General features: G+C 50.0%; 1 protein-coding gene and 1 non-coding gene across 6 annotated transcripts; one reads left to right on the top strand and one right to left on the bottom strand.

The window, feature by feature from the left end:
* The first annotated feature begins 55 nt into the window (after positions 1-55).
* Positions 56-11041, top strand: LOC142821628 (zinc finger protein 584-like). Of its 5 annotated transcripts, none has more exons than XM_089771366.1 (6): positions 56-121; positions 4169-4284; positions 4857-4916; positions 6853-7053; positions 8282-8395; positions 8683-11040. In XM_089771366.1, exons 4-6 carry the CDS (start codon positions 6867-6869, stop codon positions 9621-9623), a joined length of 1242 nt encoding a protein of 413 aa, XP_089627492.1. In that variant the 5' UTR covers positions 56-121; positions 4169-4284; positions 4857-4916; positions 6853-6866; the 3' UTR covers positions 9624-11040. The 5 variants fall into 5 exon arrangements, with proteins under 5 accessions (XP_089627492.1, XP_089627489.1, XP_089627490.1 ...); XM_089771363.1 differs by lacking the exon at positions 56-121 and adding an exon at positions 772-1469 and having other exon boundaries at positions 8686-11041; XM_089771364.1 differs by lacking the exon at positions 56-121 and adding an exon at positions 772-1469 and having other exon boundaries at positions 8300-8395.
* A 7130-nt stretch (positions 11042-18171) lies between these two features.
* TRNAS-AGA (transfer RNA serine (anticodon AGA)) lies at positions 18172-18253 on the bottom strand. Its single transcript has one exon. It is a non-coding gene; the product is annotated as a tRNA-Ser (tRNA).
* Positions 18254-19618: the final 1365 nt, after the last annotated feature.

The raw sequence follows: 19618 nt of genomic DNA, 5'->3' as shown, positions 1-19618 counted from the left end.
AGCAGCTCCGTGACTCCGACCACACTCCAGCGCCAGGGCTCAGCTCAGACCGGGCGCTGCTTGGCCCCGCCCCCCCGGCCTGAGGCTACTTCCGCTTCTCGGAGCCCGGGCCGGCTCGCAGGTGGGCGGGGCTTTCGCAGCGCGTGGAGCGACCCGGGGGATTCCCTCCCTGCCGGGCTGGGAGCGGGGGTGTCCCGAGGTGGGCGGGGCCGGCGCGCGCTGCTGGGGTTGCAGGTTCGCTCTGGGCCCACGTGGCTGCGGGGCTCCCCTGAGCCCGTCTCTGCCGCGCGCTGCGAGTGTCGCGAGGGGGCCGCGCTCCACGTGGACTCGGGTCTGGTGGGGGCTGGGGCGGCTGCTGGAGGATCGATGCCGCAGCCCCGCACTTTCGAAATTCCCCGGCGCCGGCCAGTGCGGGCCACGTGGGGCCGAGGGTGCGCATGCGCGTGACGCCACGGTCGGGACTTTAAAAGCCCGCGGCCCAGCGTTGCACGTGGCCTCGGCCGGGCCGCCCTGCGCACTGGAAGGCAGGAGGTGGATGGCAGAGGCTTGTGCTGAGGGGAGGGGAGGGGGGAGGGTGATGCTGGGAGAGGAGAGGGGAAGGGCATTGGGGGAGGTGCTGGAAGGAGGGTGGACGTGAGGAAGGTGGGGATGGAGCAAGGCACGTGTGAGGGCTCAGGGCATGAGGGGAGGGGGGCAGAGGGTGGTGAGGGGCGGGCATCGGGGAAAAGAGGGCAAAGGGGGCAGGGGCAGTGAGGGAAGGGGGAGGCACCAGGAGGGTGCAGGGCTAAGGGAAGGTGCAGGTGCCAGGGGATTCTGGGGTGACACAGAAGGGCGGACACCTGCAGGGGAGGGACCAGCACCAGGAGGAGAGAGGCAGGGCAGGTTTGTAGAGGGAGGTGTTAGGAGAGGGGATGAGGAGGGGGTAGCTCACATGATCAGTGTGGGGCTACTGGAAGAGTGGGCACGGGGGGACACACCCCTTTTTTTCTTCTGTTTTTTCTTCAAACGGGGCAGGGGAGCCATGATATTGTGCTGCCCTGGGCCCTGCAAAACTCTCATCCGTTCCTGGTGGTTAAAGCAGCTTCCCCAGTGGGGATGAGACATGAGTCAGAGAGTGGCCCTGGCAAGGGGCCTTTTTATTTGCTTCAACATTTATTGTAATCATATATGCAACTCAGAGGGGCAGAGCAGGCTAAAAAGGGCTGCAGAGCCCCCCCCCTGCACTTTGCCCTGCCCACTCTAGATGTATGTTTGTTCTCTCTGTATTTTAAAGGTGTTTAAAATGTAAAAAGAATGCTATAGACAGGACAGAGTCTCATAACTTTTCTCTTGTCTTATTCCCGGGACTCACAGAATTGCTCTCCCGTCTCTGCAACCCATTTTCATTGTTTTCCTCTGTGCAAATGTAATGCCTTGTACTGAACTACTCTGTGCAATGCAACTCAAAGTCCTGCTACTTTGAAACAAATGTAAGTAAAAATCAAAGCTGCTGTTAGCTCCAGGTCCTCAATTATTTCACCAAGACATTTCTGAATGGTGCACTGAAGTCCATCTACCAGTGGCCTCAAGAGGGCATCTTGTTCCTTTGCAGTTTTGAAACCATCAAGTATAATTTAAACTTAAAAAACAACAAATGGTCTGGTAGCACTTGATAGACAACAAAATATATGGATGGTATCATGAGTTTTTGTGGGCACAGCCCACTACTTCAGATGACCAGAGTTTTGAGTTTAGGCTGTACAGGTGTATTTATTTTGGCCCTCTTGTTATTGTTAATCTATAAAGTACTACCAGACTGTTAGTCTGTACAGGATAAACTAAAAAAAAAATCTCTGCTACCCCCTGAAGCTGGTATAAGTACACAGCTGCACTCCATTCCATTAGTGTACTTATCTGTGCTTGGATAATATTTAGTGCTTTCACCAATGGGCCCATAACCATGGCATATGCTACCTATAAAACCAGCTCTGCTAGATTCAGCCTTTTGACCAGCCAATACGTAATGTTAATAAAAATACAGAATGATCAGTGGGTTTTTTTTTAACAAAAAGAAAAGCATAAAGCAAAGAACTGCTTCTTGCATACTAATTTGGAGTCCTGAGAACACATTTCTCATGGAACTTTCTTGTTCATTCCGAATGCACCGAATTCTCTCCGCAGCCATGAACACAGAGTTCCATCCTTTCTGGCATGGCCGAATGAACTGTGGCTTGCATTCTGCTTCCACCATTTTTGCTCCAATTGCTGAGTGTTCAATTTTAATTTATAGTGCTTAGCATCTGGCAAAAGTGGGCCTGGCCATCTTTTTTTAGGGGTCATTTGATTCTTCTTGTACCACATCTATAAATGAAACTAGATTCTGCAAGTGGCAGGCTCAATGTTGGTGTTTTGGTACAATTTATTCACGGTTGTTATCGCTGTCAGGGACATCTTCAGTTTTCTGAAATTCAGCTTATCAATATGAAACCCTGTTGTTGAAAACACAGTTGAAAGACACCTCCCCCCCCCCAAAAAAAAACCCCAAGCCACATTAATATGTCCCCCAATTGATATACCATGCTGGGAACAATACATTGAGGGGATCCTGGGAGAAGCTGTGACTCCACCCCCGAACCAGACATCCTCTGGTCCATCCCCCCTGCACTCCAGGCCCCCCATCCAGCCCCCAGCTGCTCTCCACACCTGAGGACTCCCCTGCCCTTGGCCCCATGACTGCACCATGCCAAGCAGCAGGGCTGGCAGTGGGGCAGCCATTCCAGCCAGGCACTGGAGGAACTGGGTGCGAGGGAGGGCAGAAGGGAAGGGGCTTGGATTAAATTTAGGGAGCCTGGTCAGTGGCCAACCCTGTTCACTGTGCTGCCCAGGAGTGGTTCTTGCCCTGCCCTGGCCCAGCTGTTTCCCTCCCTCCCCCCAGTTGCTCCAATGTTAAGAGCCGGACATGCCGACTCAGGGACTTTCCCTATGAGCTGCACAGGGGCTGGTAGGGAGCCTGTGGAGCCGCAAACTGGGTGTTTGACAGCCTGGGCCAGTGGCACTGCCTGGCATCTCCAGGAGCCTGTTGGGCCAGGGGCTTCCAGTCCCAAACTGGACACCTGTCTCCCTCAACCCTCCCTCTCTCGCCCTGCCCCCATCCCCTCACAGCTCCCCTCTCCCACCCCTCATAACTTCTGCTCCTCAGCTAGGGAGAGCCACTATGCAGGCACAAGTGCTGGGGTCCAGCCATCTGATCTGGGTGTAACTCGGTGTGTGCATTGCTGCCATGCGAGTGACTGTTGTGCTTTGCAGAGTAACAGGCACAGAGCTATTAGAGATGGCAAAGCCCCATTAGGTCACGGAATCTATGGCCCTGGGGCCAGGTCAGGGCGTCTCTTCTCCATATTTGCAAAATGCCTTCCCTGTGTGTGTCCAGTGCAGCTGAGATTCTTGTCTGTCTCTTTTCTCTGGGACGTAAGAAACACCTTGAGCAGGTAGGTGGCTCGCACTCCTGTCACACTGCACAGCGCAGGGAAAGAGCTTGGAGCTGATGTTGGCACCACATCTCCCTAGGGCCCTACAGCCAGATGTTGGATAGAAATGTCTCTGACTCACTTAATTCTGAGGGTCTCACCCTTGCACAGCAGACTCTGGAATTCCCCATTCAGGGGCACAGTCTGACTTCAGATATTTCCTAGAGCTGTCACCTCCCTGGGGACTGTCTGCCTCAGGACTGTGGGGCTGGAATATGGGTCTGTCACTGCTGGACACTGGGCACATTTAGACCAGGGCAGCAGGGACCCAGAGTCTGTCCTACCTGAGGGCTGTTTGGAGACCTGTGTGGAAAGAGAAGGGGTGGGAGGAGTTGGTGTCTCAGTCTGGTTCCTAGTGGGCAGATTCCTTCAGCCCTTCACGTAGGAACATCCTGTCCTTCATCACCTGGAGGCCAAAGAGTAAATTGGCCATTGAGGCTCAATTCCACTTTTGTCCCCAGCTGGTCTCTCCGGGCCAGAGGTGAAGAACAGCAGTGGGACCTTTCAGGGGAAGGTTGCACAGCCATGGGCTGTGTTGCCCCTGCTGTCAGGCTGGGAGAATTCAAGTAATTCTAACTCCAGGCCTGTTAGAGCTGACACTCACTAGCCAAATCTTATCATCTTTAAATGAAATAGAATCACATTGAATTGTTTCTGTCCAGGTGTGAGACGGGGCAGTTCCAGCTGCCAGAAGAAATTTCCCCTGAACTGGAAGAACAAGTCAGTGCTTTCTCCCAGAAAACGTATGCGCTGTCGGAGACTCTGAGGGAATTCAAAGGTACCAAGAAGGGATGGAGTAGGGGAAAGTTGTTTAACTATTAGAAACTATTGAATCTGGCCTCTGAAGCCAACCATCCCTGCCTCAGTTCCCACATGGAGAATGACGGCCCCATCATGCTGCTCTCCTTAGAGGCACTGAGCAAACAGATCCAACTGCTTGCAAATAGAGCCAGGGGTTTGCAAACTCTGAGCCTCCCGTTGGTGTCAAGGGATCCAAATAGGTAAAGTTAATGTCATGGCAACGTCTTTCCCCAGCGCAGCTCTAGGTTATGACAAGAGGTGGTAAGTGACTGAGAGAAACCAGGTGGGAGGGAATGAGGAGGGAAAAGTAAATCTCTCTTTCAGTTTGTGTCTCCTTGGGCGGGGATGAGGCTGCAGAGATGTTGGCTCCATTGCTGGGAGGTGCCCAAGCGAGAGAGGACATGGAAAGTTTCAGACCTTTTCATACTAAACATTTGAGTGTGTCTCTGTCTGGTCTCTGATACAATTGAAACGCAGAGTTCAGAATGGGGACATTATAATAAACAGGAGAGCCTGAAATCTCACCTCTCTTATCCCTTCCCCCACCAGACACTCTGCCCTCTGCACTGGAGAGAGCAAGAGGAAAATCCCTGGGAGCTTTCAGACAAGGTGAGTTTGTTGGTGAAAATTCTTTAAATGATGAGAAAATTCCTGTGAAAACTTCTTCATGGGATTGTCATTGAAGTTACCAACTAAACCCAGTGACCACGGTGCACACAGCCCTAAATCACCCAGTGATCAGTGAGGAGCCCCAGGGGCACTGCATGGGGACCTGCAGTCACTTTGAGAAACACTGATCTACAAGGTGTGATGCTAAAGGGGTGAAGTTAAAGCACACAACGGACGGCACCTTCAGGCTCAGATTTCACTGCTCAGTCAGTTTCAATATGGGGTTGGTTTCAAACAATAAATAGGCTGAGAGCTGACTGGCTTCCACGGTATCAGTTTGTTCATGGCGTGAAACTTCTGGATACGCAAGGGCTCTTCGGTCTAGTGCAGGCCTGGGCAAAATGCAGCCTATCTAGCTCGCCAGGCCATCGGATGCGGCCCACTGATGCTTAGCGAGCTATGGGCTAGTTCCATGCTTGCCACTTCCCACCTGCAAGCCACTCAAAGCGAAGGTGAGCCCAGAGGTGAAGAGGGAAGGCTACAGGCACTGCTTCCACCCCCAGGACAATCTCATTGGCTGGTTTCTGGCCAGAAAGGAAGCACTGTGCCCCCTCTGCTCCGGCTCATAGTTATTCACACACCCACATGGCTCCGTAGCCGGTGTGAGGGTTGAGCAGGCTCCCTGCCTGCCTCAGAGAGGTGCTTGGCTGCTGGTCGGGAGTCACTCAGGTAAGTCTCCTGGCCAAAGCCTGCCTCTGGCACCCCAACCTCTCCCTTCCCCATCTAGTTCTCTGCCCCCCCACTCCTGCCTCCCACTCCACATACCCAAACTCTTTGTTCTTTTCCTGCATCCAAGTAACCCTCATCCCCTTATTTGTCCACTTAGCTGCTTCTCTAAATTAACTTTATTTTAAATATCTCATGACTAGTTGGCTAATCCAGTGCCCCAGATCACACCTGCCTCCTTCACTGAAACTCCTTCCCAGAACCCTCTTTCACTCCTGCATCCCAACCCCTTACCCAAAGCTCCCTTCTTCTCCCAATGTCCATCCCATACGCTGTATTTCCAACTTAATGTCTTGGAAGAGTGCAGCTCTCAACCACTTTCCAAAATCTTGGATCTCTCGCCCCCTCCCCAAACAAAATGAATTTCCCACCCCTGGTCTAGTGGATACAGTTCAGTGAGAGTCAATAACTGAAAGCTGCAGTCAGAGAATTTCAGGCTAGAGAAGAGGCACAAATATTTGATGGGTAAGAGGATTAGCTGCTGAAACTAATGAGCAAAGAACTGATGGATTCTCCATCTCTTGATGTCTTCATATCAACACTGGGCGACTTTCTACAAAATAGGCTGTGGGGAAACAGAGCTTTGTGCATTGGTAGCTGGGCTAGGTGTAATGGCTTGTGCCGCAGAGTGGACAGACTGCATGGCTAAGGATATCTTCTGATGCCATGAATTTTAAGGTCTTATCCTGTAAACATTCAGCACACATGTTTAATAATATGTATGTGAATACTCATATTAACTTCACTTCATCTCTGTTGTGGAGTTTATAAAGTCTGTGTCAGATGAGAGAACCAAAGTTTGGGCTGCAAATCAATGTAGGAAGATGAAGGATTATAAATACAGCAGCCCAAATTAAATTAAATCTATGTCCATGTCCAGGCAGATGAATATGTGGCTTGTTTAGCAGAAACACTGGGTGCTGAGAACTGAATCCCATTGTTGCAGGCAAAGTAATGTAACTCAAGCCAGGTATTGAGAGAAATAAATACGGCTTTTGGATCTAACTTGTGTGTGGTGTTTATGGAATATCTAGACTCAGCGTAGAGTCCAGCATGTTTTCCACCAGGGACAGAGTCTGGGCAGAATTGGGTGTGAAAAGGATTAAAACCCTTTTTGAAATGTCTTCAATTCCCCTTCTCCTGCTGACAGGCTGCAGAACACCCATGTCTGACTCCAGCTCAGCCCCTGGCCTGCAGAGCCAGGGAGAGGAAATGGCCGTGGTGGAGCCAGTGAGCTTCGAGGAGGTGGCTGTGTATTTCTCTGAGGAGGAATGGGCTCTGTTGGACCCAGGCCAGAGAGCCCTCTACAGGGATGTGATGCAGGAGAATTACGAGGCTGTGAGCTGGCTGGGTGAGGATTCCTGTCCCCTTGTGTAACAAAAGGTGGGTGGGATCTGGAGCAGCTGGGTTGGGTTTGGTTCAGGGTCCTTTATTGCCCAAACCCCCAATATCAGCAGTATGTGCCCCAGTAATCCTAGCTCCTGCGTGAGAGATGACTCGGTGACATAATAGTGGTGCTGCTCTTTCCACAGCCAAGGTCTCATTGTGGTTCCACCCATCTTGCCCATGCTGTGCCTTGGCCGGAGGTGTCAGTGGAAGGGCCCAGGCAGGTATCAGAGTTGTGGGGCTGGGTACAGCTGCTCTTAGCATCTGCAGGGTCCCCTTGTGCTATTGTGCTGAGCCCCTGGAAGGAAGGCACCAACTCAGAGTCCTTCCCTGCCTCTGGTAGATTCTGTGTAAGCCAGAGGGCCACCAAATGGCAGGCTCGACTGGCTGCAAGAGGAGGGCTGCTGCTGCTGGCAGAGTCGAACCAAGGCTGCAGAAGGGGAGCTGAGCTGCAGGAGCATCTACAAGCAGCAGAGAAGCAGCCCAACCTGTCTCCACCTTGGCTGGCCACAGGAACAGGCCGGCACTGTCCTGGCTGTCTGCAGGACTGACCGCTGTTGTGGGCAGCTGACAGGGCCCACCATGGCACAGTCAGTCAGGATCAGGAGTGTGGACCATAGGCAGGGCTTGAAGTGGCCAGCCAAGGATTCATTTTCCTGATCAGACAATTCCCCTGCCTCCTTCTGGCTCAGGTAGAGCATCTGAGCCCAAGAGCAGGGCAATTACATCCCCCAGCCAAGAGCTTTGTGGGCAGAGCCCACAGGGCTGTAGAGCTCTGCTGGGTCCTTTCCCTCCCAGACCTAGAGACCTGACATGTGGCAGCTCAAATATGAATCCTGGCTAGGGGTGTCTGTCAGTCCTGAAAGTCCTAGAGCTCTCCCCTTATGAGCAGTGTGTTCCTGTCCTGCCCCAGTATGGAACAGGCCCTAAAGGAGACTGAGTTGTATCCTGTAAGAGTGCAGCAGAGCGCTCAGTTCCCCATGGGAGTCAGCTGGGCTATTCCCAACATGGTAGTTGTACAGGGGGAGTATGGAATTAGTGTATCCTGGGGTCTTGTACCAGCCAGAGACCAGTCTCTGGAAGGTGGGGAAGGAGCCTGTCTGGGTAGGAGACTCATATCCTGGCTTTGGAAGCAGGAATGGCACAGACCTTAATGAACAAGATCAGCACTTGGTTAATTGCTCCCCGAATAGGATTTCCTATTTCCAAAGCTCATGTGCTCTCCTGGGTGGAGCGAGGGGAAGAGCTGCAGATCCCAGATCTCCAAGGCTGTGAGGAAGGGGAGATCATCAGTGACACCCACACAGGTGAGAAATCAGCTAAAGTGACTCAAACCAGTGTCTGTGTTCTCATAGCAGATGTTGGTTGTGTGTTTTCATGAAGTCTGACTGGCCCTTCAGCCTGTCTTCAACTCCAGTCTGAGTGTGCTGGGTGGGGAAAGAGTAATGGGCGTGCAGGGTGAACTCAGCTCATGATTATTGTATCTTTCCAGCCATTCTTTGGGTTTGTCCTGCATTTTCTATTCACCATTCAGAATTTTTATTTCAGCTCAGCACAGGGAATGACTCCCATGTGGTTTCTCTCTCTATGCCAGCAGGTGATGGGATGCTGAATGAGAACAGTGAGAGGAGTCTTCAGGAGGAAGGACCTGAGCGAATGGCTCCATATGGGGTGTTAGTGGAAAGATCTGAAGGGCATGTTTCTCAGAGTCCTGAGCAAGGAGAGACTCGTGAGAGTCAGTGTAGTCTACAAAGGCAGCAGGGAAACCATCCAGAAGCAGGACAGGATAAATTCAGTCAGAGGAGCAGAAGGTTGAAAACAAACAAAGAAACTGTTCAAAAGAAAATCCCCCATCAACATTCAACTTGTGCTTGGAGTGACTGTGTAACTCCTATTAAACATGAAAGAGCCCAAACAGGAGAGAAACCCTTCAGCTGCTCTGACTGCGGGAAAAGCTTCAGTTGGCGGTCATTCCTTGTTATCCATAGGAGAGTTCACACGGGAGAGAAACCCTTCAGCTGCTCTGACTGTGGGAAAAGCTTCAATCAGAGGTCACACCTTGTTATCCATAGGAGAGCCCACACAGGAGAGAAACCTTTCAGCTGCTCTGACTGTGGGAAAAGTTTCAGTCAGACGTCACACCTTGTTATCCATAGGAGAGCCCACACCGGGGAGAAACCTTTCAGCTGCTCTGACTGTGGGAAAAGCTTCAGTCGGAGGTCACGCCTTGTTATCCATAGGAGAGCTCACACAGGGGAGAAACCTTTCAGCTGCTCTGACTGTGGGAAAAGCTTCAGTCAGAGGTCACATCTTGTTATCCATAGGAGAGCCCACACAGGGGAGAAACCCTTCAGCTGCTCTGACTGTGGGAAAAGATTTAGTCGGAGGTCATGCCTTGTTATCCATAGGAGAGTTCACACAGGAGAGAAACCCTTCAGCTACTCTGATTGTGGGAAAGGCTTCCGTCAGACCTCAACCCTTGTAAGACATAGGAAAACCCATGCGGAAGAAGCTATTCACCTGCTTTCACTGTAGGAAATGTTGCAGTCAGAGGTCACACCTTGTTATCCATGAGAACTCTCACAGGAGAGAAATCCTTTAACTGCTTTGACTTTGGCATATGCTATAGCGAGAGTTCAAGGCTTGTTGCATATAGTTGATCCCACCCAGGTGAGAAACCCTATAGTGGGGGTGAGCAAAATTTTCTGTTAGTAGAATCCAGCCTTCCTAAGACTTTGATCCTGTCCACAAGGCAGTGCCAGGCCCCACCTCAAAATGAGCATGTGCTGAGGGTGAAGGAGCTTAGCCCCATCCCCTCTTTGTGCTTTGTAGCCACTAGAGAGGAGGCAGTGCTAGGCTGAGTCTTTGCCACACAACCTGAGCCCGGCACCAGAGGCACTGCTGCCACTGCACTGCTGGCCTCCAGGACCACATGGCCATGTCAGGGGTGCCTCTGGGGCTATTCCTGAGCTGCATGGCTGCAGTAGCAACACCTCCAGCCCTGGACTGAATTGGTGCAGTAGCGGTGTGTCTGGGGCTGGTCCTAGTCTGTGTGGCTGCTGCTGCAGCAGTAGAGCCTCCCTCTGGGGTGACCAAGACAGTGTGACTGGAGATGTTGCTGCAAGAAGGCCCAAAGTCAGGTAATATTTGCTGTCCTTCCCAGACACTCCCTCCCAATCACCTCAATTCCCTTCCCCCCAGCAGCCAGCACCCCCAGCTTGCACTGACACCCTCCTTTTTTCTTGCACCCTCTCTCCTGGCCACACATTGCATCTTCCCCCTGGCCAGACACCTGCCTGCTTCCCAGATCCTTTCTCAAGACCCCAACCCTTTCTTGAGTCCCCTGTCATGTTATTGGATTTTAAGGTGATCATACAGATAACTGCTGTGATCATGGGGAACTGTTTGCCCCAAATTTGGTACAAAGTGGGCCGTGTGAGGTGTCAAACAAAAGCTGATATTGTGCTGATTCTGTGTATGGTATTAGTGTACTTGTTTGGAGTTTGCATGGGGAGTTATGAGTATGGGCTCTGCTGATGCTGTGTATGGACTGCCTGTAATGAGGACAGAATGTCCTATGAGTGACTATGCTAGTCAGTATAGCTCCAAGGACAGTAGTTCTCAAGGTGGCCAATACACACCTGAAGAATGCATGTGGAAAGCTGCAAAGCAGCCAGAGCACAATGGCTGCTGGCATATGAAACAGGTCACTTGACCATGTAACTAGCTCTAGCTTGGGAGACACCAGAAATGAATATCAAATGCCATGAGGGGGGCTCCATCTTGTCTTCAGTCTTGCTACTTAACCCAGATGCAGCCTTGCTAAGGACAGAGACACGGGAAGAATTGCTGACCCATCCTGACATACGATGTACCCCAAAGACTTATGCTAGTAGTTCGTAACATCTCCACTAAGATACTGCATCAAGAACTTGCTGATTGCTGTATATAATGTATTCTCCTTAACAGCCTTACTCTCAACCTTTTCTTTCTTATATTAATAAACATTTAGATTTTAAAGGATTGGTCCATTGTGATCTGGTGGGTAAGATCTAAAGTATAAATTGACCAGGAATTCATGGCTGGTTCTTTGGAACCGGATGCATCTGTTCTGGGTTGGAGAGATTGGGCTGTATAACCCCTCACCTGTGTGTAAGCCCAGGGCTGATTGTGGCATAGAAAGAGCTGGGGTATCTGAGGGGTTTTGCTCATGAGGCTTCCTGCAGGCTGGATTGGCAGCTGAAGTGCTCAGTGTGACTGGTTTGTGGCCTATTTTGGAAAGGTCTCCAGTCAAGGGCTATCAGCAGTCCTGGTTTTGAGCAATTTGCCTTGAGTGGATTCCCTCAGCAGTGTTCAGGCCCGGCCCGGCCAATCACAGCCCTGCTCTCTCCAAACCTTCTGTAGATTACTGTTGCTAATGGAAACGCACCGTTAATTACATAATTAGTCAAGCCATTTTGCTAGGGTTGCATCTGGGCAGTTGCATTTGAATTATTAAAGAGATTAAACCTTTTAAATTTCTCATGTTAGTTGATCAAACTTTATTTTAAATTAAGTAAAATATTTATGTCCAATACATACTGTGGAGGTAGGCCTCACTAGCCTGGCCAAAGACTGAACTGTACGCAGTGTATCCTGCGCAGAAGGGAGCTTCCTAAGCAAGTTGAGCAAGAAACCACAATGCTGTTAAACAAACAAACAAAAAAATCGCACTGCTTGCTGTTTATCGGGTCAAGCAGATGTTACCATCTAAGAGTAAAGTGCCTTACTTCCTCTTTTCTCTGTAAATTTCCACTCTGACTTTGTAAGAAGGTATAAATATCTCAGATGTTTGAGTGTGAGGAGAGGCTTGTATCAGTAAGGGGTAACTCCCTGCCATCTGCAACACCACCGCCCCCAGCTGGGATATTAAAATGGTTTTGTCTGACTTGAACCCTAAACCTAGGGTGTGTTTATTCCATGACAATTCTGATGCCGTGACTCAGATCCACACATCCTGCTTTTCGCTCTGGAAAAACCATGGGCCACTCCCTACCTAACTCCAGGCACCACAAACAAGGTGAGGAGCCTTTTAAATCCCTACTTTGAGAATCAGTAGAGGGCTTCCAGTTGGCTTCAGGTGCTTGGTGGAATTGCTGGATCCGAACCTTTAAACTCAGGTCAGTTCAAAACCAGTGTGCCTGCTTAAAAAAAACACCACAGTTCTGTCAGGAGTTTGGAAATAAGAACATTCTGGAGGGAGAGTCTGGTATATAAGTCCGGTTGTTAAATCATGCGTTTGTTGAGTGTGTGAATGTATCTGACTGAATGCATGATTCCTGAGAAATGAGCATTGAGTCTTGTCACCTCCCTAGGATAGACTCCTGGGGCATCCGTCAGCCACCCTGGCTGCCCGCTGCAAAGGAGCAACCAGCTCTAGCAGTTAAAGTCTCAGATGGTATGAGGTCTCAGTGGTGACTAACCCCATTTACCCCTCCCTGTCTCTAGCTACATCCTGTTACTGGGGGGTCAGGATCACCTCGGAGACAGAGATCGCAGGATGATGCCTGGACAGTGCAGACTTCCCCACTAGTGTACCTGTGTTTCCCTGTGTAGATGAGGGAATAGGTACTGGACAGTCAAAGGAGATTCCCATTCCCCCGACTCCAGCATACTATATGTATGTGCATTGCTCTCCTAAAACTTGCAAGTTTCTGGATCAGTGGGATGTGTACACATAAAATGATTAGTCTAGACAGTTTCTGGTGAAAGGTACTTTTAACACAGGTAAAATAGTGCACTTGAAGGGTGCCTTGGAATCCAGAGGATCTAAGATACCCCAGGTTCAATGGGATGCCTTTTTCAATTGGTATGAGGTGGTGTCTAAAAGGAAAACTGAATTTCAAATTAGGAGTCTAAAAGACTTGCAAAAAACCAAAAAACAAAAATAAAAAAAAATCTTAAATTACATTTAAAACAAATCAAGAAAAATGGGCTGTTCCTTGAAATCCGATCTGCAGTGGTATAAGAAAACGTCCAAGTGCTTAAATAAATCCCGGGTAAGGAGTCTAAAGGACTCCCCCAAAAAATTAAAAAGTCAATTGAAATCTTTTAAAACAATCAAATTTAAGCATTTGGCTACAGACACTTTGTTAAATCTACTAAAAAATAGAGATAAGAAATTCTATTAACCCTTAACTGGTTAACTGCATAACAGAATGGAATGTATACATTGTAAATGTATTGTAAAAGCTGCACCCTTAAAGGTTAAATTTGCTCTGTAAGAAAACAAATCATACACTTTTGGCTTGCTTTCAGATCCAAGGTTGTATGAATAACAAACTGCCTGTTTAGTTCAGAAGAATGTGGGGCCCGCTGTCCCCCATAAGTAAGCTTGTAACATTGCATATGATTCTTTTCCAGAAAAAAAAAATTTGATTGCTGGAATAGTAACTAGCAAACGCCTTGTTTTAAAAAAGTTTCTAGCAGTAAATTCTCTCATCACAATAATTTGAAGCTTCACATGTTAAGAACCCTAATCAGCAGTACAAGAGGGAAACTAAAACATGCCACCTTTAACTTAATAATTGAACAATAAAGTAATCCACTCAAACCCTCTAAAACTGGTGTGCAAAACAGAAGCATACCATTGAGTATCAGCAGGCTAATCAAAATTAGCAAAGACCTCTGTAAAGTATTCTAAAATATAATGTGCCACCCTCGTGGGGGTACAAATATTTTCTTTGTCTTTCAAAACGTCAAAAAGCACTGGTACCAGGTTAAAAAAAAAAGCAACAACCATGGTTCTCTGTCATGACAATGTTTTTGTGGTGGTTTGTGTTTTAATATGTTTTGCAAATGTGCACAGAATATTGTTTTTAAATAAAAAATATTTTAAGTAAAGCAAAAGTGTAACTTTAAACAAAACAAAATTAATAATTGGGCCCAATCAAAATTTAGTAAAAAATAATACTGTAAAAATTGTTTAAGCTAAAAGAATGTTAACAATGTCTCCACTGCTCTTAGAAGTGTTTTTCTTCCACTATTTGATCTGAGGAAGTGGGTCTGGCCCACGAAAGCTCATCATCTAATAAACCATCTTGTTAGTCTTTAAAGTGCTACATTGTCCTGCATTTTGCTTCCACTGCTCTTGCTACTCTTACGGAGCTGAAGGAAAAAAGCAAAATTTGCACTGTGAAAAGGAGGCTTGAAAGTGGGGTAGCAATCCCCTTCCACTGGGTTTGCTTTGCTTAAATTGCCATACTAAAGAAATATTTATATTTTGCAACTTGCACACTAATTATAAAAGTGGTTTAGCCAGAGATGACAAAGAATCTGTAAGTAACACAACACGGGCAAGTGAGAAACTAGTAACCCCACCATTGCAATAATGGCCACTTTCCTGATATTCGTTGGTGCCGGACACCTTAAAAGGCCTCAAAAAAGTCATTAGATTAAATGATCTTTTGCTCGCCTTTCCTAACCTTAAAGCTTGTAGATAAGATTCCCTTGTTCTCTTGACTGCACTAACTTGCACTTATATTTTAGTTAAAGGACTGTCTGCCAATATGTATACTTACTCCCGATATGCCTTTGGCATTGTCCATAATTGTAGACAGTTGTGAAAGCAATGTGGCTTCCTTACCTTTGCTGGTTTCCCCATTTACAATAGCTGTTATGTAAATGTACTTTGTGTTTTCCTTTACCCTCCTCCTTGTCTATTGTCAAGTACACTTGGCCCCTTCTGATGAAGTTACCTATAAAAATGCCTTTGCTGATCAATCATCAAAGAATGCGTCCCTTTCTGGCCCTCAAGCTCCTAAACATGTTCTTGTCTGCCCTTCTGTAGCCCAGCCTGTGTAGGCGTCCCTCACAGAACTGACTGGGCTACAAGGTAAGGCATCTGAGACTGAAAAAGCAGACTGGCTGTGGCGGGGCTTCTTGTTGCACCCCGACTCGCTCCGGCCGCCTGGTTGTGTCTCAAGCGGTCCTGCTCTACCTTGCTCGTGTGCCCCACTCGGTGGCCCACATGAGCAAAGGGAGGATGACTGCAGCAGTGAAACAGGATTGGTTCGCCCCGCATTTTCCTGCTGTGGCGGCACAGTACTGCAGTACTTGCTCTATCTGTTTAGCTCATAACATTGGACAAAGGCTAAAAACTCAAATTGCAACACCCCCCCGCCCCCCCCCCCCCCACTGTGGGGGACCCTTTGTGAATTTACAAATGCCTAAATCTTGTGGATATAAGTACATTCTTGTAATCATTAATATGTTTTCGGGATGGGTAGAATCTTATCCTTATAAACATGCTGATGCTACTATGGTTGCCAAGAAACTCCTCAGAGAATTAATCCCTCGGTTCGGAGTGTCTCTTTCTTTAGACAGTAACTGGGGAACTCATTTCACAGGACAAATAGTTCAAAAGGTATGTGCTGCTCTAGGAATCCAACAGCACTGACACTGTGCGTAACATCCACAGTCCAGTGGAGCGGTAGAAAGAAAAACTCTGCCCTAAAGACCAAATTAGCTAAAATCTGTGAGGACTCTGACCGTAATTGGCCAGATGCATTACCTTTGGCCTTAACGTATATTGGGGTATAGGGAATAGTAAACATGGGTTATCTCCCCACAAAATTTTAACCGGTAGACCTATGAGATTATTACACACCCTGCCTAGAGCACCGCATCAATTTGATCTACATATAATATGTTATGTTAAATTACTGTAAAGCCTTAATGAAATGTGTAGGGTCTATTCACACTCAGGCCAAGGAAGCCCTTCTTGAACCTGCATCGGAGCCATGTCATCCTTTAGAGCCTGAAGACTGGGTCTACATCAAGGCACACCAACGGAAAAATGCCCTCCAACCTCATTGGAAAGGGTCTTACCAAGTCCAACTCACACTGCTGTAAAATGTGAAGGACTCCAGAGCTGGTTACACGCATCGCACTGCAAAAAGGAACCTCCCCCAGCTGATCTACATCCGTTCTCAGCTACTGCACCTCCAATTGCAGCACAATCAGTTACACATTCTACAGAAACAGAGTCTCCACGATATAACTTAAGATCACGAAGGAAAGAGGATTTTATAATCCCCACGACTGAATTGTTTGGTACAAGATTTGTCGTTTTCATGATTTTGGGAGTTATAGGAGTTTGTTATTGGATATGTATATATACGTATATATATACTCCATGCGTAGGGCCAGGTAGGGAGGCAGAGTTTCAGAGTCTCAATGTGGGGATGAGACGATGGTGTAGGGAAGAGGGGTTTGGATTTACTAGGAACTGGGGACACTTTTGGGAGAGGAGGAGCCTATACAGGAAGGATGGGCTCCACCTAAACCAGGGTGGAACCAGACTTCTGGCACTAAACATTAAAAAGGCCGTAGAGCAGTTTTTAAAGAAAGAAATGAGGGAAAGCCGATTGGTGCGGAGATGCACATAAATCGGATGGAGACTTCTCTTAGAGGAGAATCCATTGATAGAGATTCTCTAAGCTGTAGTCAGAAAGAGAGGAGGGGAGAGGACAAACCATGGGCCAGAGTACACAAGCAACTGCATATAAAGGAATCCAATGCATCAGGGAAGGGCAGACAAATAAGTAGTGGCAAATTTTTAAAGTGCTTCTACACAAATGCTCAGTCTCCATGCTCTAAAGGATGACATGGCTGAGAGAGAGGGGAGGGAAGGAGGTGGCCAGAGCCTCCTCCCAGCAGGCTGGGTCTGTGGGAGCAGTGGTGAGGGGGCCTGGACCTGCTTTCCTGCCCCCTTCTCACACTGGTCTCAGAGCGTCAGCAGCCGCCCGCTATCTGGTGGGTGGGGCCTTCGCTCAGCGTTTGGCAGCCAGAGGGCTCTGCATCCATACGTAGGCCTGGCCTGCCCCCCTCTTGCCCTGCCTCGGTTGCTCTGTGGCTTCTGAGCCTTCCCTTGGAGCTGTCAGCACCAGCCCCCCCGTGCTCAAGGTGCCCAGAGGAGGAAAGGGGATCTGGGCTCCAGTCTGAGGCTCTTCCTGCCTCCTGCTTTCCCCTGGTTCCTGCCTGGCCCTGGGCCTCTTTCCTGCCAGCCCCACGGGGGCCAGGGGAAAAGCAGGGGGGTGGGTACCAGGGCCACATTTGTGGGCATCTGGTGGCACCAAAAGAAACGCTCCCTGTCGGCCTGGCTGGAACATGGCGCCACATGAGCAATTTGTTGGCACCAACGTGCTCCCCTGGCCAGTCTGAGCGGGGAGCCAGGGACGGTCCCTGCAAACCTGGGGCCATTGGCCAAGGCTGCTGCTCTTGTGTCTGTGCTGGGACCCCCTGGGCCTCAGGAGCGCTAGAGATGTGGGGCAGCTCTGTCCTCCCAGCCTGGGGCTGCCTGTCTGGGCGACGCCCTCACACACGCTGGCCCCTCCCCTCCTGGGACAGGGCTCCTGCCGTTCCTTGGCTACTCAGCCTGGGAGTTGGGCTTATCCCAAGCACAGGCCAAGCAGCAGGAGCTTAGCTGGGCATTAAGGGAAGCTGCAATAAGAGTGTAGCTGCCTGGCTTTGAACCAGAGGCCTTCTGCATATTAACTAAACACGATAATCACTACCCCACAGAAACATGCTTAAACCACTTTTTTTCTGTACATAAACTTGGACAATAATTCTGTTACTAATTCTTTGGCCAAGGCCTGGGGGCAGAGGCAGAGCAAGAGTAAGGAACAAGACACGCCCCCCCCCCCACACGATACTTCACTAGACCTTTGCTCCCAACACAGGGTGGGGGGGGAGGCTGTGCGCCTGGGGAGGGGTGACCCACATCATATCCCCAGCATTTCTGCCCTTAATAGATGGACCTTTGGGGGCAGGCTCAGACGCTCCATCCTCTCACTCAACTCCTATCACACACTGGAGCAGGGCAGCCCCCAGGGGTAGGGCTGAGCCATGGGGTGCTGGGCAAGGGGCAGAGGCTGCAGGAGCTGAGAGTTTGCCTGAGAGCTCAGGGACCCATAATGAGGCACCATGTCCCTTATCTCTCTTGGAAGGCGCAGAAAGGGATTGACTGGGGACAGGGAGAGTGGCTCAGGGGTTGTGCAGCTTGTTGCCCTGGTTAGGGGTGTGGCCAAAACACAGGCCTCGCTGTGAGCAGGATTTGAACCTGCGCAGGGAAACCCTATTGGATTTCTAGTCCAACGCCTTAACCACTCGGCCATCACAGCCACAAGCGCCCTGGGGCCATGGAAACTGGTAAATAATCCCAGTGCCCAGGCCTGACTTCACCTGCCTCTCAGAATTGACACAGCAAACCTGGCTCCCAGAGCACAAGGGGGCTAATTTTACAGCACGTCTGGGCCCTGGGTGTTTCTCTGCCTCCTGCTTTCCCCTGGATCTAGCCTGGCTCTGGGTGTCTTTCCTGTCAACCCCACGGGGGCCAGGGGAAAAGCAGGGGGGCGGGTGCAACAGCCACATTCATGGGCATCAGGTGGCACCACAAGAAACGCTCCCTGTCGGCCTGGCTGGAACATGGCGCCACTTGAGCATGTTGTTAGCACCAACGTGCCCCCCTGGCCAGTCTGAGCGGGGAGCCAGGGACGGTCCCTGCAAACCTGGGGCCATTGGCCAAGGCTGCTGCTCTTGTGTCTGTGCTGGGACCCCCCTGGGCCTCAGGAGCGCTAGAGATGTGGGGCAGCTCTGTCCTCCCAGCCTGGGGCTGCCTGTCTGGGTGACGCCCTCACACACGCTGGCCCCTCCTTCCCCTCCTGGGACAGGGCTCCTGCTGTTCCTTGGCCAGTCAGCCTGGCCTGATGCGCATTCCCTTGAGCACCACGGGGGCAAGAGGCAGAGCCTGGCACCTGCTGGGACCAAACAAGAGGGCATCAGGGGCAGCAGCAAGAAACATGAAACCTCAGCATCCTGCAAGTCCAGGGTCCCAGCACATCCCAGCCACCCACTGAGCAGCAGACACCCAGCGTGAGGTAAGAAACGGTCTCATGAACCTAAGGGGAAGGAAAACAAAGCAGTGGAAGTGGAAGGGTTCTGCAGCCAAACAGTGGCAGGTCCCAATGAGATTTGAGCTCAGCTTGCAGGACTCCCCAGGCCTAAGGGCTGTTCCTTACACCATGGGACCTGCACCAACCACCACTCCCTCAGCTGGAGCACCAGCTCATGCCCACTGGGACCAGCTTTGCTTGTTTTCTTTCCACCCAGAGCCCCCTTCTTCTCCTGGGCTGCAAGGAGCATCCCTGGGATGCCCTGAGAGACAGTCACAGGACTCTGCCTCCCCACAGCCAGCCCCACCCCACAGGATTTGGCAGAACAAGGGGCAGGATTCTCCTCAACCCCTGAATCCCAGAGCTTCTGGTCTGCCTCCCTCAGCTTGGCTTCCATTCCTGCCTTGCTTCCTCCTTGGGCCAGCAGGAAGAGCTGACCCCATACCTAGCCTCCCAGGCACAGGTTGGGCAGCAGGAGCTGCGCTTTCCTGGTCACCAAGGGGAGCTGCAATGAAAGCAGACACTCTGTTTCCACCTGGCTGTGACCCAAGGACCTGTTGCATGTTAGGCAAACATCTTACCCACTACACCACA

The sequence above is a fragment of the Pelodiscus sinensis genome, chromosome 19 (assembly GCF_052426305.1).
Source record: "Pelodiscus sinensis isolate ZL-2025 chromosome 19, ASM5242630v1, whole genome shotgun sequence".
NCBI lineage: Eukaryota > Metazoa > Chordata > Testudines > Trionychidae > Pelodiscus > Pelodiscus sinensis.
Note: the sequence above shows the minus strand (reverse complement) of the source record. Positions and strands in the feature narration are given on the sequence as shown.